At 41.7% G+C, this 19,388-nt stretch overlaps 1 protein-coding gene across 1 annotated transcript in view; it reads left to right on the top strand.

The window, feature by feature from the left end:
• Positions 1-19,388, top strand: part of LOC150079011 (uncharacterized) — an 86,601-nt gene that overhangs the window by 4,857 nt on the left and 62,356 nt on the right. Inside the window, exon 2 of the mRNA XM_090382923.1 lies at positions 691-2,582. Coding sequence (XP_090239049.1) covers positions 691-2,582 — 1,892 coding nt within the window. The remainder of the gene's footprint in view (positions 1-690; positions 2,583-19,388) is intronic.

The raw sequence follows: 19,388 nt of genomic DNA, 5'->3' as shown, positions 1-19,388 counted from the left end.
ACAAACGATGATCCTCCACAATGCAGCAACTGCTTATGCTCATTAACAGTAAAACATATTATCCTGGAATGCCCGTTATATCTGAAAGAATGGAAACTGCTTTCTTCTCTCATTTTCATAACTTCAGCCAGTTATCATTACAGTGTGTTCTAGGAGATCGTGAGGATATGGATCACATTTTTCTCTTTCTAAAATTGATAAATAAATATCACAATATATGAGTCATATCACTCGTAAGACAAACGAAGAAGATATTAGACAGCAATCAGTGCATTATAGCCTAAGTTGCTGATGCACCAACAAATTTAACAACAACAACACCTACATCGAACCTTGATAAGGTCTCGTCTAGACTATGGAGCCCCAGTTTATAATTCCGCACTTAAGACAACATTGGCTTGGATCAATCCAGTGCAGCATTCTGCTCTCAGGATTGCTTTAGGAGCCTTTAACACATCCCCAGTGCAAAGTCTGTCGAACACAACCCATCGACAGTTTCGCGTAAAAATCTACTGCAAATCCATAAATGCATCAATGCGCCATAAAACACCAAACCAACCAACCATAAATTCACAGCAACGTAGGGATAAAAGTAAACATGTTAGTGAGAGATTACAATTTTTTCTCTTTAATCCATTTTAATGATTGCTTATTAGGTTCAGTTTATTTATTTATTTGTTTCTTTTCCAGTTGTACTACACTTTCTTCTAAAATTCCTCTGCAAATTTCACTCACAAAAATTCTCGAAGATGACTGAGTGCCTGATACTACGATTTAAGTGTTTATGGACTGAAAGGACCTTCAGCCCGATTAAGAAACATTCGCCTTCTCCAGATTATGTGTCTGTACTGAAATCGTTTTTCGAAAGAGTAGTTTGGTTGCCATGTGAAATAAAAGTTCTGCCTGTTGCTGGAGAAAGTCCGGATGAACCATATGAAGAAACTGTGAAGGAAGCGAGGGTCACTGTAGCTGTTACGGACGCAGAAAAACGAGCGGTATTCAATTCCGACTGTTTGTATCAATACATATGTATGCACTGGTGTAAACGCAAAAATCAACGAACGTTGCAAGCTTTGGTAGCAGCTAGTCAGTACAATCTGTACAAGAAAAAGGTACAAGCGGAAAGTAATGTACGAGCTACTCGTTTGCAATTCGGAACCCTTATTGGATTTACAAGTTTTGTTCTGCATCACATTTTACTTGCTACTAACAGAGAGGGAGTAACACCAGACCAAATATTGTGTAAGTTCGCTCATGACATCAGGCAGTTGCAAATATACACGTTACTCACCCATAGTTGTTCGTCTCAGGATAAGTCTTTACTTCGATTTGAAATATCATATGATACAATTTGCTCCATCGTAATTCGGGATACTTCTACCATCACAGATGTTTATTTTCAGCTCGAATTTCCACCACTGTTGTGTGTCCAAACGAGTAACAACAGTGAGGACCTCACTGCTCTCATTGAAGGCCAGTTGCAATTTACGGACATCTTGAGAAACGTTAGAATTACAAAATCTAGATGGGTTAGAGCCCCTTATTTTAACTGTGAGTGTTTCTTGAGTTACACTAATAGTTTCGACCTTCATTTATGCACTGCAGTTAATCTTTCTTTTCCCGAAAGGCATAAACTTCAAGGGACACTTAGCAGACTACGAGAAAGATGTCGCAATCTGAGATTCATCTATTATTCTCCTGTGCGCGAAAAGAAGGCTTTTCTGCCAAGTGGAAGTGTAAAGTATATTTTTTTGCAGGATAGTTCGCAATTTTGTTTTGCATCGCAGTATGCATGGGAAGCTTTAACTAGGCGTAGTTACGAAGTATTAGACCAAATATACCCTTGCCAGCTGAACTGGTTTCGATGGAAGGCCAAAATTAATAAACTCTTCCGGAAAGATTCTATAGCACTGACTAAAACATTTTATTCTTTATTCTACTCATTTGAGAAAGGAAGGATTGTCGATGTATGGAGGGCTACTGATGTTCTCTTTGATAGATACTTTCAAAATCCAAATGCCATGCCTTTCACTCGTCCCTCTTCTGGAATGTACTTAGTTCGGAAGGTGACTGTTACTCCGACTAAATACATCCTCCTTCCACCTGAGTGGTACTTCGAAAACAGAATGCTAAAGAACTTTGATCCGGAATATGCTCTGTGCGTATCGTTCCGTGCTGAAAATCTGCAACTGCTCGTCCACTCAGTTCGTTACAAGACAAACAGGAAAGCGTTCTTTCACAATGTTGTAAAAGAAGTCCTCGTCAACGGCATAGTGATTGGCGACAGACTGTATGAATTCATGGGAGCTTCCACAAGCCAAATGAGGAGCAATCGAGTGTGGATGTACGCCAGGGATCAACATGGAAATACAGCACACTCCATTCGAAACTGGATGGGAGATTTTTCCGATATACGCAACATAGCAAAATTCATGACCCGAGTGGGACAGTCGTTTACGTGCGCCGATACTCTTGACATTACACTCAACGTAAAAGAAATGAAGATTATTCCTGATATTAAGAGAAACAATTATGTTTTCTCGGATGGAGTTGGAAAAATTTCTTCACAATTCGCTGAAGAGGTAAGAAATGCAATTCATTTAAAACTGTTTTCCTTTTTTTAGATGTGCATAATTTTCTCGGATTACTTTGCTTTCCATATAACTGAACTGTGATTTCGACAAGAAATACGATCGCTCCATAAATACATATATTATTTTTGCTTAAGAACAATGCAACCTTCGAATTCTGTTTGGGATGAAAGCCAATAAATTTTTAAAAAATCTAGGAATAAAACTTCATGAAATATACAACAAACATGGATTTTTAAATATACTGTTTATTTAGAAAACTTCGAGCAAACAGTCTTCTGAAAATATGTTACTCTACGATGTGCACGTAGAGTGCACGAATGAGCCAAATGCGAAACTACTTCCACTCAGTACCCTTCAGTGATCCTAGAGATAAAATATTGCCCGTGAATGTCTGATTACAAATGAGATTGTAATTGCAAATAATCTAGGAGTAATATTTCTCAAAATCTCTGCATCATCATCCCCAGAGGTTCTGATTTAAAATAGGAAAGTGATAAACGTGCTCTAAACTTCCGAAAAAAGCTCTTGAATCTACAACAACGACGAATTGAGAGCGACACTCTGTTTCAAATTAAACACATTTTTCATTAAGATCTATGGATTACCTACAACCGTTTGCTGTTACTTTATTACCTGCTAATTTTATTCAACGGAATCATTCTTTAATTCCTTTCTTTAATTATTCTTTAGTTGTCAAGAATACTTCCAGATTCTTGATAACTAGTAATCGTCCTTTCCTGAGCAATTAACCCTTATCCTACCGATCTAGAAAGAACTGTTGTTTGTATTAGGTATGAGGAAAAATACTTTCATCAACACAGTATAGTTTCCGAAGAAAAAGGTCAATTTTAGGTTACTCAGCTCGACCGGAAACGTACAATGGAGATCCTTTTTATAAAATCTGACCCTCTAATGTAAGTACTTGCAGCAGCCAGCGTTAAATGAAAAGGATAAATAATAGCTAGCGTGATTTGGCATTTTAAAAGACCTTCATTAACTGAAACGTGTTTAACAGCTTATTCTAAATTCCGGTATGATCCGAGCGATTTTGATTATTTAATTAAGACGAAATAGTTCCATCAGAATCCTAATGGGAAAAGAATTATTACCCTGATAAGAAGAATCCATAAAAGTGAAGAACGGAAAAAAAAAATGAAAGGTGAAGTTTATTTCATTTATCCTCACCCACCGTTACTCTTATTAACTACAAGAAGCTAAGGGCAAAAGTGCGTTTCATTCTAAGGCAAGCATTTTGACGGGCCCCGGGTGCCAAGCGTATTTCGAGGCCAAGCGATATTTGTGAGATTATAAAGTGCTCTTCAAAGGCGAATATAGTTATTTTTAAGTTCGGGCATTTCTCTAAAGCCTTATTTTTTTAAAACCGTTCTCCACTTGAAAAGCCACAAGTTAGAACAGAGAAAGAAAAGCCACCTTTCTTTTTATTCATTTTCCAGGTCACTAATCAACTAACACTTTAACCGCTTGGCCTCCTAGCGGTACTGCTCCTGCCTCCCCGTGGCGGGGCCGGAAATCTTGGCAAGTAAGTCCACTTGCCAAGGGCTAAAAGGAGCAATAATGGATAACACAGACCATAAGGATATTGAGAATGATAATCCAAAGAGACAAAAGACTGATCGGATGGAGCAACCTTGCCCGTCGTTCTTTATCATCCTTACTAGTCAGCCCATGAATAAATTGTCTCCGTTTGTCATACAAAAACATCTGGAGGGTATTGCAAGATCTCCCAAGACGGTGAAGAGACTGCAATCAGGAGACTTACTGGTAGAAACCACCAACCACAGACATTCCGAGAAGCTGTTACAACTTACAAGCTTTGCTGGCATTCCAGGTAAAATATCTCCACACACAACCCTAAATTCATCTAAGGGTGTGAGATCCAGTTGGAACTTACTGAATGTCACCGATGAAGAAATAACCCAAGAACTGCAGGGACAGAATGTATTTGAAGCAAAAAGAATAATGACTAAAAAAGATAATCAACTGACACCTACAAGAAATATTATTCTCACCTTCAATACACCCAACTTACCCTCCTCTGTAAAAGCAGGTTATTTACTTTGCCGCATCCGACCTTACATTCCAAACCCTTTAAGGTGTTACAAATGCCAAAAGTATGGCCACTCACAAACTGTATGCAGAGGAGTTCCTGTCTGCCCTAATTGTGGATCCTCAGATCACATACAAAGTAACTGTACAGCTACAAAAATGACCTGCCCAAATTGCAAAGGTGACCATCCTGCATATTCAAAGACATGTGAAAAGTGGAAAACGGAGAAAAAAATAGTAAAATACAAGGTTGAGAACAAAGTAAGTTACCCAGAAGCGAGACAATTAGTCGCTCCTACTATAACCAAAAATATATGCCAATGCTGTAAACCTAGGCCAATGCTGTAAAAAAATTTCAGACAGTCTCCACTCAAACTGATGTAACAGTTCCCACTAACAAATCAATTTCTGACTGGGCTAGAAATGTTCTTTCTAAGCAACAGTTCAAGTTCTCTGACCAGGCAAATAATACTTCTCTGACAATACCAGCGGCATCTCCTGCTCCAGTCATAGATACCATATCTCATAGTTCAAACACAAATGTAGTTAAAAATTTTCAAGATACAACCATGGACACAGATGGCACATCCATAAAGGAAGATCCCCTTCTAGAAATCCATGCAGAAGAAGAAATGGACACAGGTCGGCCAGTTTTCTCCAAAAAAGATAAATCTAAATTAGAACGTCATAAGCCAGTAACCTTCAATAAGCAGTCAGATACATCTCCATCAATTAAACACAAATAATGCCTTGTATTTTACAATGGAATTGCAGAGGCTTTCGTTGCAACACAGATGGTATCTGTGATCTAATTAACCGATATTCTCCAGTTGCCCTTTATCTTCAGGAAACTTACCTAACCTCGCAAATTTCTCCTTCAATAAAGAACTATTGTCTTTATCGAAGAGATCGTAATACAGCAAATGCTGCCCATGGTGGTGTAGCAATCCTAATAAATTCAAAGATCCCAACTAGACATATTCCACTTCAAACTGAAATAGAAGCTGTTGCTGTTCATATAACTCTCCATATTTCAATAACACTTGTCTCAATATACCTACCACCAAACCATACTTACTGTTTAAAAGATCTTGAAGATCTCCTCATACAGATACCTCCACCTCTCTGTATATTAGGGGATTTTAATGGACACCACCCCTTATTGGGCGGTCCTAAACTAGACACACGTGGTCGACTCGTTGAAAGCTTTCTAGAGTCACAAAACCTCACCTTACTCAATACTGGTGCGCATACTCACATACAACTCCCAACTGGACACACCTCAGCAATAGATCTCTCAATTTGTTCTCCAATACTCCTCCCAACCATAGAGTGGTATGTTTTAAATGATCCTATGGGCAGTGACCACCTTCCAATCATATGCAATTTTTTAATATCACAGTCTCCTTCAAACAAACTCCGCAGGAAATAGAAATTTGTTCGTGCCTACTGGGCAAAATTTCGATCATCAATCTCTCTTGATGAGGAAAAAATCCAGCTCCAGAATATTGATAATGTAACAGATTACATCACATCACATCACATCTCCTAAAAGTGGCCAAGGACACAATACCATTATCAAATCCCCCTGGTCGCAAGCATTATAATTACTGGTGGAATGACAAGTGCACAAAAGCAAAGAAAGCAAAAATCAAAGCCTGGAATTTATTTCGGCAATGTCCAACCACAAACAATCTCATTAATTATAAGAAGCTAAGAGCCAAAGACCTAGTCGCCTCGTAGCCGAGTGGTCAGGAGCGGGAGTGCAATAGCACACGCTCTTTGAGTAGACCGGGGTTCAAGCCCCTGAATACGGTCGATCTGCCAACCCGCACTGGACCAGCGTGGCAGATTATGGTCCATTTCCCTCAGCGTGAATTATTGAGGAGGCTTCCATCCTGCAGTGGGTTGATAATGGCTGCACTGTACTGTGTAAGAGCAAAAGCACGATTTGTACAAAGGCAAGCCAAGAAAGAATCCTGGACCCGTTTTGCATCGACCTTTAACAGAAACAGTGATCCGAAAACTATATGGAAAAAAATTCGACAGTTATCTGGTAAAATCCTCTCCTGGAAAGGGCAAGATCTATCCAGTTCCTTAGATATTGCTGATGTTTTGGGCAATACTTTATGGCATGCTAGAGAAAAGCATGCCATAAACTTTCAAACCGCCCGCGCTCTTCCACATAACAAACCTCTGCAATACTATGAACTTTTGCATGCCATTAGAGCAGCCCACAATGGTGCTGCCGGGCCAGTTGGGATTTATTATGCCATGCTTCAACATCTCGATGACAAAGCTTTACGCCTGCTATTAGAGCAGCCCACAATGGTGCTGCCGGGCCAGTTGGGATTTATTATGCCATGCTTCAACATCTCGATGACAAAGCTTTACGCCTGCTTGTGGTTTTTTCCAATCGTATATTTTTAGAAAATGTTTTTCCAGCTTCTTGGCATCACTCTACTGTTTTGGCTTTCCTAAAACCTGGGAAAGATCCAACTAACCTCTTTAGCTATAGACCGCTCTCTCTCTCTCAAGCTGCCTGAGCAGAATCCTTGAAAACATTGTCCACAGAAGACTCGTATGGATCATCGAGTCACAACATCTAATGAGCCATAGCCAATATGGCTTTCGTCAAAATAGGTCATGCTTAGATCTTATGGTCAAGGCTGAATTCGCCATTCGAAATGCCTTTGTTAAACATGAACATCTTGTAATGGTTTCAATAGATATCGAGAAGGCTTTTGACACTACCTGGCGTCATGGCGTACTTAGTGATCTTTACTATCTTGGTCTGCGAGGCAACCTTCCTATAATTGTTTAGAACTTCCTACGTACTAGATCGTTTCAAGTTCAGTACCAACATTCCCTCTCGAAAACGTTCATACAGGAAGAAGGTGTTCCACAATGATCAGTACCGAGTGCCACTCTGTTTGCTCTTAGAATAGATTCCATCACCAATCAGCTTCCAAATACAGTTGAGACCTATCTTTATGCAGATGATCTTTCCATCTCCTGCCATTCACAGAACATGAGGTCTATTGAACGGCAGCTCGAGATATCACTTAATAAAATACACCAGTGGGCCAGCCCCAATGACTATCGGCTCTCGCAGCAGAAAACAGTTACCATCAATTTTTGTAGACAGCGCAAACTTCATCATGATCCTTAAACTTCAAATTTATAATGTCTCCATCCCGGTCACTAATAGCATCCGATTTCTAGGATGGATTAACCCTTGACCCCCCAGCCTTCATTCTCCCCTCCCAGCACTTTTTCTTGCACAGCGTATAGCCCTACACGTCCAAATTTAAAATACACCAAAAAATTTCGCCCAACCTTTTAGGCACTTCAGAAACAGGCTTTCAGCGTCAAACCCCATATTAGTGCTATAATGTAAGTGATTTAAAATCAACCGCGGTCGTTCCAATTTTATTTTAGGTCCTAGCCACTAAAATCCCAGGAAAGTAAGTGGCAGGACCTGCCAGAGTACAATTGACTCAATGGTAACACCCGGCTAGCCTCCACGTGGCGAGGTATGGGCAACGTCTGGTCCCGTTAGGGGCCTGGCGGCCAATAAGCCGGATAAACAATGGGCACAACATATAACACTACTCATGACCCACACACTTCTAAATCTCTGGCTTTGACAGGGTACTGTCACCGATACATAGAACATTCGCGGAGATGGGAGAAATCCCAGGAGCCGCTAGACCCTCAATATACCTCATACCTCATACCCTTGATAACAAGTTAAAATTTATAGACCACATTAAAAATGTACGTACTTCCTGTCTAAAAAAGTTAAATATACTCAGAGCTTTATCCTCCCAAATATGTGGCGCAGATCGTACATCTCTGCTTCGGCTATATCGGGCACTAATCAGATTCCGTCTTGATTATGGAGCTCCCATCTATGATTCAGCCAGATTGAGTGCATTGCGCTGGCTTGATCCAATTCAACACAGTGCTCTGAGACTTTCACTCGGTGCTTTCAGGCCAGAGCCAGAGCTAGAATCGGCCATACTCATTTAACACATTTGCTCCTCCTGTCAGGGAATGACCCTCCTCAGTGTAACCATTGTCATACACCGCTCACAGTCAAACACATACTTCTGGAATGTACTCTGTATAATAATGCTCGACTAGTGTCATTCAGTTCTCTGGCAAGCTTAAAGGAACCTTTGTCACTTAGCCATATCATAGGCGAAAAATCAAAACTCGCAGAATTCTTCTCCTTCCTAAAACGAATAGGACTGTATAGCCGTTTCTAACTGCTTCTACATGAACCAACACAGGCAGTATGAACAACCTTTCTAAGTGCAATATGACCTAAGTAGCCATTGCACTTAAAACCCCATCAACAACAACAACAACAACAACGGTGCTTTCAGAACATCACCAGCACATAGTCTCCACATTGATGCCTATGAACCCCCAATAACTTTACGTAGGAAAACACTGTTATTGAAGTATGCTGTCAAGATACAAAGCTGTGCCATGCGTCCGACTCAGTCATACCTGTTCAATCCACTATTAGAAAATCTTTTCAGAAATAAACCAAGCATAGTAAAGCCAGCTGGTCTTCGCCTTCTTGAACTGATGCAAATTTGGAATGTTTCCATCCATTCTGTACAACTGGTAACAACCTTTACTCAACCACCATGGGTTCCACCTTCTATAGCGACCTGTGACACTTACCTCTCTCAATGGGGAAAGAACATTTCACAAACATCAAATATCAAACAACTTCACGAAACTCACACTCAAAGATACATTAACTTTTTTCCAATTTATACAGACGGCTCTAAATCTAATTCAAACGTTGGACAGACTGCAGTGTTTTCAAATACCGTTATTTCAGCATTCTTGCCATCTGAATTCAGTATCTTCTCAGCTGAGTTATATTCAATCAAACTAGCTTTACAAAATCTCTCTTCTGACTGTGCTTTAAAATCTGTAATTTACACTGATTCCCTCAGCTCAATCTTGGCTTTATGTAACCCCTTAGATAAAGTACACCCTGTTCTAGGCGAAATAAAAAGCATATTACTACAAATTGAAGAACGCCATCAACTGGTCACCTTCTGCTGGATTCCAGCTCATTCTGACATTTTGGGCAATGAACTGGCTGATAAAGCTGCAAAAAATCCAACTACATTAGACTTAACTAATATCCCTGTTCCGCCATCAGACTGTGCATTAATCATTCAGGCTGCGTGCCTGTCAAAATGGACAGCAATATGGCACTCTCAAATTAATAATAAACTATTTCAATTTAAACATGATCCAAAAATTTGGCGCTCCATTGTCCGCACATCAAGACGAGAAGAGGTAGTCCTTTCAAGGGTAAGAATAGGACATACTTACCTGACCCACCTTTGTTTACTCACAGGGAACGACCCGCCACAGTGTCCACTTTGTAATATAAATCTGAGTATTAAACACATTCTCATTGACTGCCCTTACTAGGATCAAGAGAGAACTTCCACCCTGCTATCATTGGTTAACCTTGGTAGACCAATAACTTTAGAGAATCTCATTGGAGATGATGCAGATATTTCCGAATTTTTCAACTTCTTAAACAAATAGGCGTATTATAGCCAAAGTAGCTTATGCGCCATCAAACCCCCATATCAACTACAACAAAAACTAATAAACAAATGAAGTGATTATATCTGAAATTTGTTTTTTATCATTTTCCTATTAATATGCGCACTATAGCCCCAGCAGTTGTTGTTGTTGTTGTTGTTGTTGTTGTTGTTGTTGTTGTTTGGGTTTAAAGCGCAATGGCTACTTAGACCATATTGCACTTATGGAAGTGGTGCATACTGTCTGTGTTTGTTGATTTAGAAGCAGTTAAATATGGTTATACAATCCTATTCGTTTTAGGAAGGAGACGAATTCTGCAAGATTTGAATTTTCGCCTATGATATGGCTAAGTGACAAAGGTTCCTTTAAATTGGACAAAGAATTGAAAGACATTAGTCGAGCATTATTATATAGAGTACAGTCCAGAAGTATGTGTTTGACTGTGAGTGGTGTATGACAATGATTACACTGGGGAGGATCATTTCCTGACAAAAGAAACAGATGGGTTAAATGAGTATGGCCGATTCTGGCTCTGGCTAAAATTACTTCTTGTCTGTTTTCTATAGAGCTGGAAGCCCATAATTTTGGTAAGGGTTTTATTTGGTGTAGTTTATTATGGAGTTGTGTTTGCCACTGAAGAGTCCATTGATCTTTACATATTCTTTGTATTTTCATTTTATAATCTGTGACGGGTACTAGCGAATTTGTTGGGGCTGAGCTGGATGGATTTTTGGCAGCGTCATCTGCAATTTCATTCCCTGGTATTCCGGTATGGCCTGGAATCCAGCAGAAGATAACCTTTTGCTCATGCTCTCTCAGACGTATCAACTGTGTTTTGATGAGCTTTAATAACGGGTGAGTAGGCGGGGAATTGTTTTGTAATGCTAATACGGAACCTTGCGAGTCTGTGTATATTATGCTCTTTTGAATTGACATATGGAAGATATTTTCTAATGCAAGCTTGATGGCATATAATTCAGTTGTGTAGCTGCTACACTCTGTCGGAAGAGATTGAGAAATGGTGGTATCAGGGAGCACCACTGCTGCACCCGATCCACTATCAGACTTCGAACCATCTGTATATATTTTTGCGAAGTCAGGATAATGTTGAGTATGTTCAATGTGTAGCTGTCGGACGGTAAAGTCTGATAGAGAGTGTTTACCCCACTGATGGAAAAACTTGTTACAACAATGGCATGATGACGGACCATGGAGGGTCAGGATCTATAGGATCTCGCAAGATTCCCCTCGACGTGGGCACCTGTACGTGGTGAGGGGACCTCCCAGTGACGCTACTGGACTTCCAGACTAGCATCACTGGGATCCAACGCCCACAGCCCAGGTTCCAGGCTTACATCAATGGAATCCGGCGTGTTTGCCGTGCGCTGCGACCCGTGGAAATTCGGAAAGGGGGATCCTGGTGGTTGAGGGGCCCAGCTTCAATACACCACTTTGGCCCCTGCTTCGACAAGACGGGTGGTCCTGGAAGGCCCGGCTAGGATCAATCGGCTAGTAGGCTCGCCTGCGAGGGTCAACCGTGACAATGCCACGCCCCTACCCTCATGGTCCGAGGGACAGGATTCAGGCTGGCGGCGGTGCGGGTATAGTGTCTGGGTAGCCCTGGCGTCCCACTCCCGAGCGCATTTATTGCATGCCGGGTAGTGGGCGTCCCTTTGGGCTCCGTGGTGGGTGGGGAGCCCGGGCACTGAACCATATAAAAAACTCTATGAATCCTGATAAACTACCTTCTTCAGGGGCCCCAACCCGGTCCCTATCTGAAACCATTGACAAAGATCCAGATAGCATTATTGCTAATAAGAGGCAGCGAACCGAACTACCATCAGGGCCAGTCCCAAGGTTCCTAATCATGCACTCAACCGGTGAAAAACCGATTGGTAAAATGTCGCCCTTCTTCATACAGAAAGGGTTAGACGGGTTAGCAGGTTCTCCCAAATCAGTTAAGAGGCTCCGTTCTGGAGACCTCTTAATTGAAACTAAAAATGACAGGCAATCCGAACATCTACTCCGAACAACATCAATCGGAGGTATTCCTATAACAGTGACACCACACAGAACACTCAATTCATCTAGAGGTGTCATTTCGGAGTGGGACCTTCTCGACGTATACGAGGAGGAAATCTGCTCCGAATTAAAACCACAGGGAGTCATTGCCGTCAAGAGAATCACTGCGCGAAGGGATGGTAAAATTGTTAAAACCAGGAGCGTTATCCTGACTTTTAACACTCCTAAACCTCCTGATGAGATTAAAGCTGGATACATCAACTGTTCAGTGCGTCCATACGTTCCGAACCCTTTACGGTGCTTTAAGTGCCAGAAGTATGGACATTCTCAAATGGCCTGCCGTGGAGTCCTTGCATGCGCTCGATGCGGTGCAAAGGACCACGAAACAACAGCATGTTCAGCCGCAAAACCCACCTGTATTAACTGTGAGGGCGAACATCCGGCCTACTCACGAGCATGCCAGAGGTGGAAGGAAGAAAAAGAGATTCAACGGCTGAAGGCAGAGCTTAACATATCATACCAGGAGGCAAGGAAATCGGTCGAACCCCTGAATATCAACAAACCTACCTACGCCCAGAAGGTAGCAGGGAGATGTTCCGTCGGAACTCAGACGGACATGACCATTCCTCCAAAGGAGTCTTTCACTCCCATCGCGCGGTATCTATTAAGTTCACAAAAACCTGCACAAAAGGACCAATCAGCTGCCACTCCTATATCGGTACCTCCTAATGCTCCACAAATTACAAAAGTAGTTATGAAAGAAAAGAATAAGAAAGGGGACGTCCCACCTAGTACCCAAGAAAAGATGGATGTCGAGCAGAAGGAGGTACCCGAAGAGTCAGTCTTGGAACTCTTTGCGGAGGAGGAAATGGACACGGGACAGCGTCCATTCTTCCCCAAAAAGGATAAATCCAAGACTGATAAAAGTAAGCCCTCAGCACCTCGGAAGCCGCCTGATGGACCCACCAAGCCAAAATAATGGCTAAATTCCTACAATGGAATTGTCGTGGATTCCGGCGAAATATAGATGACATCAAGGCCCTCCTGCAAAAGCACGAGCCAGTTTGCTTCTGCTTGCAGGAGACATACCTAAAGGCAAATGATGATCCCACCATGCGCAACATCACAGTTTTTCGGAAGGATAGAATTGCGGACGGCTCTGTACATGGGGGAGTGGCTATCCTTGGGGGTAACCATACCCCAGTGCAGCCCTTGCTAATTACAACCAGCATAGAGGCTGTTGCAATTCGCCTTTCAGTGGGATTCTTATTAACTGTATGCTCTATTTATTTGCCACCTGGGACTGACATCTCCCAGGCAGACCTTGATGATCTTCTAACGCAGTTGCCTCCCCCTTTCTTACTTCTCGGGGATATGAATGGACATAACACCCTGTGGGGTAGTGCTAACATCAACGGAAGGGGACGAGTCATAGAGCGCATGCTCAATGACAATGACCTTTCCCTTCTAAATACTGGAACAAACACCTTTTTCCACATGCCTACCCGTACCTTTTCTGCCATTGATCTCTCTATCTGCTCCCCTTCTCTGCTCCCTTCACTCACTTGGGAAGTGGAGGAGAACCCATACGGAAGTGATCACTTCCCTGTGATAACCTTGTTACACAGTGGGAGACCATGTCTTCCCTTCAGGTTACCACGGTGGAAGTTTGATCAGGCTGACTGGACTGCCTTCCAACATCAGGCAAATTGTGATCTTAGTACAGTCAGTCAAGAGCCTATCAATGATGCAGTTAAGTACATCACAGAAAATATTGTCCAAGCAGCTGCGAATACTGTTCCAAAAACATCTGCCCGGTTTCCACCATTTCCCAAACCCTGGTGGAATTCACAATGCACAGCAGCAAAAAAGGCTCAAAACAAAGCGTGGGGGATATTCCGCCGCTATCCCACCACAACGAACCTTATAACCTTTAAACGTGCATGAGCCAAAGCCCGATATATCCGTCGTCAGAGTCAAAAGGAATCGTGGATCCGTTTTACATCATCTATTAACCAGTCTACCAACTCTAAGGTAGTCTGGGATAAAATCCGGAAAATGAAGGGAAAATATACATCCCACCCTTCTTCAATCCTAGATTATAATGGATGCGCTATTGCAGATCCAACTGCAATAGCCAATGCTCTTGGGGAAACATTCTCTAACATCTCCGCAACATCCTCGTACTCCCCAGAGTTCCTGGTCCTGAAAAATAAAATGGAAAAACAAGCACTTAATTTTAAGACCAAGGGCCTCTATCCCTACAATGGGGCATTCACTATAGAGGAACTGAAAAGAGCCCTCACTCTTTCCAAAGCCAGTGCTGTTGGACCAGATGGCATCCACTATGAAATGATTAAACATCTTTCACCAAAATCTATGGATTGTCTGCTCCTTCTGTATAACAGAATCTTTACTGAGGGGCAGTTTCCGGATTCCTGGCGAAAGGCAATCGTTCTTGCCTTTCCTAAGCCAGGAAAGGATCCGAAAATTACCACCAGTTATCGTCCTATTGCTCTGACTAGCTGTCTGTGCAAAATCCTGGACAGAATGGTCAATTCTCGTTTAATATGGTATTTAGAAACAAATGACCTTCTCTCCAGCATCCAATGCGGCTTCCGAAAGAATCGGTCCACTTTGGACCATCTCATCAGATTGGAAGCATCCGTCCGGGATGCTTTCCTAAAACGCGAACACTTGGTGTCGGTGTTCTTTGACATGGAGAAAGCGTATGACACAACTTGGAGATTTGGCATTTTAAAAGATTTACATAGCCTAGGCCTAAGAGGGCATCTGCCCTTTTTTATTCAAAACTTTTTAGCCAATCGATCGTTCCAAGTTCGTGTGGGATCCTCACTCTCTCGCTCCTTTAGACAAGAGGAGGGAGTACCACAAGGATCAGTATTAAGTGTCACGCTTTTTGCCATCAAAATTAATTCCATCACAGAACAACTTCCTCCAACTGTAAACAGTGCCCTCTATGTTGATGACTTTAGCATTTCTTGCCAGTCGTGCAACATGAGGGTTATTGAAAGACAACTGCAGAAAGCCATTGATAGTCTGAATTCCTGGGCACTTGCTAATGGCTTCAGGTTCTCGCCGGAGAAGACCGTTTGCGTACACTTTTGTCGCAAGCGTAATCTTCATCCTGAACCTGAATTAAGGCTCGGACAAAATGCTATTCCAGTAGTAGCGAACGCAAAATTCTTGGGACTCATCTTCGATAAAAAATTAACATTTTTGGATCATATTCGTCAACTCCGCACAAGGTGCACAAGAGGCCTTAATATGCTCCGCTCGCTCTCTTCTTTATCTTGGGGTGCAGACCGTTGCACCCTGCTACGGCTTTACCGTGCACTTGTGCGATCCAAATTAGATTATGGGTCCCAAGTATATAGTTCAGCCAGAGACAGTGCCCTCCGATGGCTGGACCCTGTCCATCATCAGGCTCTACGTATCGCTACTGGAGCATTTCGAACATCTCCTGTCCAGAGCTTATACGTCGAAGCAAACGAACCACCGTTATCGCTTCGTCGTAAGCAGTTGTCTCTAAAGTACGCCTTAAAACTAAAATTCCTGCCAGACCATCCTACGTGGCCATTCGTTTTTGAGCCACGATGGGAAAATTTATACAATACTCGAAAGACTGCCAATCGTCCTTTTGGTATTCGTTTCCAAGAGCTACTCAAAGAACTTAATATCAAGGTAGACAAGGTTGCCCAAACATCAAAGCAACCCTTTCCACCCTGGCATGCTCGTGTCCCGGCATGCGACTTGTCGCTTAGAAACTGGGGAAAGTTGGACACGCCATCATGTGTCTACCTGCAGCTTCATTCAGCACACCGAACTGAATATTCCGAATTCGCGCCAGTCTACACAGACGGTTCGAAGTCGGAATCATATGTGGGATCTGCTGCTGTCTTCACAGACACCACTATATCAGAGCAGATTCCATCTGATTGCAGCATATTTACTGCAGAGCTGCACGCTGTAGAGTTAGCCTTGGATCATATTAGTAAATGCGAATACCAACGGTTCATTTTATACTCCGACTCTCTTAGCATGTTACAGGCTTTAATATCTGTCAGGTATAATCCTCATCCAGTTCTGTCTAGCATTCAGCAGAAGTTTCACGTTCTCCATGAACGTGAATATGACATCCGCTTCTGCTGGATTCCCAGCCACATTGGGATTAGGGGAAATGATTTGGCTGACGCCGCAGCCAAATCAGCAATTCCCAATAATAACCGCTGCCTGTTAGTCCCCTATACAGACTACAGGCAAATAGTTCATCAAAAGGTACATTCCCAATGGCAGGATTCGTGGAATAGACAGACTGCGAATAAATTATATCGTATAAAGCCTGTAATTGAACCGTGGCAGTCTAGTCTGCGCAGGAATCGTAAGGAGGAAGTTGTTCTAGCTCGCCTCCGAATAGGACATAGTCATCTTACACATTCTTTTCTGCTGAGGGCAGATGACTGTCCTATGTGCGAGAACTGTGGCACCATTTTATCTATTCATCATATTTTAATTGAATGTCGAGATTTTAGCAATATCCGTTGTACCGCTTTTAACCATCTGACTGAGCCATATACACTCAGTCAGATTTTATCCGACAATGACCATGTGTCTGCTATTTTTAATTTTCTAAAATTAGTTAACCTTTTTACTCATATTTAAAAAATCTTATTATTTTTTAAGATTTACTACTGTTACAGTTTATACTTGTTTTTATAATGTGACGTAGTGACCTAATTCACTAGGTCACTGACATTTACTTTTTATAACTAGGGTTTGGCGCATTATAGCCATAGCTGCTGATGCGCCAAAAAAAAACTCAATCAAAACTCAAAAAAAAAATCTCGCAAGATTTTATCGAAGTGTATATCCCAATCTTCTGTTAGATGTTTTAGCCTAATACCAGCAGGCCGAACTGTCTGTGGTTTGTTTCTATACAGGGTCATATACAGCGGATCATGAAGTATTGACCAATTAGGATGGGTAACCTGGCTTTGGATCTTGATTGCATAGTTTAACAGCAACATCTTTCTCCTGATATTTAGAGGAGGTTCATGGGCTTCAATATATAAACTTTGCACTGGAGATGTTCTGAACGCACCTAATGCTGTTCTAAGAGCTGAATGTTGAATTGGATTGAGGCGAGATAAAACACTCTCCCTAGCAGAATCAAAAACAGGCGCCCCGTAGTCCAGGCGTGATCTAATTATCGTTCTCTATAGGTGAAGAAGGGTGTAACGATCTGCTCCCCATGTTGTCGCTGATAAAACTCTGAGTATGTTCAGTTTCTTTTGACAGTTTGTCCGGAGATACTCAACGTGTTTTTGGAAGTTTAACTTGCTGTCGAAAAATAATCCTAGTAGATGAATACAATTAGCTATGGGAAGAGGATGGTTATTCAAGTGGAGCTCGGGCTCAGGATGCATATTGCGTCTGTTACAGAAGTGTATGGCAGCAGATTTCTGGCTGGACAGTCTATAACCATTTTGTGTCATCCATGTCAGGATACGATTAATTGATATTTGAAGCTGGCGTTCAATATAATGCATGTTTTGAGAATGACAGGATATTGAGAGATTATCTGCGAAAAGGTACGAATCTACAGTTTTTCGGAATGAGTTCAATTATATGGTTCATTCTCATTGAAAATAAAGTGGCACTGAGAACCGACCCTTGCGGAATTCCTTCTTCTTGGGTAAAGATCTTAGAGAGGGTTCTCCGGTAACGAACTTGAAAGGTTCTCCGATGAAGAAAATTTTTAATAAAGTATGGTAAATTACCTCTCAGGCCAAGGGAATGCAGATCTTTTAAGAGGCCGAAGCGCCATGTAGTGTCAAAGGCTTCTCAACGTCAAGACAGACCATGACGAGATGTTCCTTCTTGATGAAAGCATTTCTAATGTTTGTCTCGGTTTTGATCATGAGATCCAAAGAAGATCGATTTTTCCGGAATCCAAATTGGTTGTTTTTAATCAAGTTTTGGGACTCCAGGAACCAAGTGAGACGGCGATGTAACATTTTCTCGAGGGTTTTGCTTAGACAGCTGGTAAGGGATATTGGTCTGTAATTTTGTGGAGCAGAATGATCTTTACCGGGCTTTGCAATTGCTAGTACATAAGAATGACCCCAGGAACTTGGGAAGGTATGTTCGGAAAAAATTCGATTGAAATATATGAGCAGTAAGGAGAGTGAGCTCTGATCCAAATTTCGCAGCATTACATAATATATCCCATCTGGGCCTGCAGCACTGTTTTTTGAGTTGTTAAGGGATTATTGCAGCTCAAGCATGGTAAATGGTTTATTATAATATAAAGCGGAATTTCCAATGAAATTTAGTCTGGATTTCTCTGCAACCGTTTTAAGTTTTTGAAATGTTTGATCATAGGCAGCTGAAGAGGATAACTGAGAAAATACGATCCCCAGTGCATTTGCTATTTCTGTAGGAGTAGTAAGCTCCTGTCCATTCCAGTTCAGTAGTGGGGTGGATAAAGAAGGGAATTTGCTGTTTAGACATTTTATTTTTCTCCAGATTAATCTGGTATCGGTATTTCTATTTACTGATGAGGCGAATTTAATCCAACTTTCTTTTTTCGCTTTACGTCTGATGAAACGGGCTTTTGCTCTAAGACGTTTATAACTAATGAGATTGAAGGTGGTTGGGTGTTTGCGGAAAAGGTTCCACGCTTTATTTTTCTCTTTTTTCGCATGATTACAGTCTTCATTCCACCAGTAATTTGCTTTTCGTCTATTTCTTACTTGGTATTGTGGAATGGTAGCGGATGCGGCTGTCAGAATTTGGTTGGTGATGTGCTCAGTAACACTGTCAATGGGCGAGGACTGAATAATGTGGTTGTCAAATGATATGTGCGTTCTGTATTTTGTCCAATCAGCTCTTGAAAATTTCCATTTAATTGGATTTTCTGTTGGGAAGGAACAAGATGTTTGAATTTTGCAGATTATCGGATAATGGTCGCTGCTATAAGGATCACTTAGAGATATCCAGTCTATACTTGGAAAGAGGATTGGGGAACAAATGGAAAGGTCTATTGCAGATGTTGAACCTGTAGGGAGATGAATATACGTGGGAGTGGCA

This window comes from Mastigoproctus giganteus, chromosome 10, assembly GCF_048544385.1.
Source record: "Mastigoproctus giganteus isolate SK-2022 chromosome 10, ASM4854438v1, whole genome shotgun sequence".
Classification (NCBI taxonomy): Eukaryota; Metazoa; Arthropoda; class Arachnida; order Uropygi; family Thelyphonidae; genus Mastigoproctus; species Mastigoproctus giganteus.
Note: the sequence above shows the minus strand (reverse complement) of the source record. Positions and strands in the feature narration are given on the sequence as shown.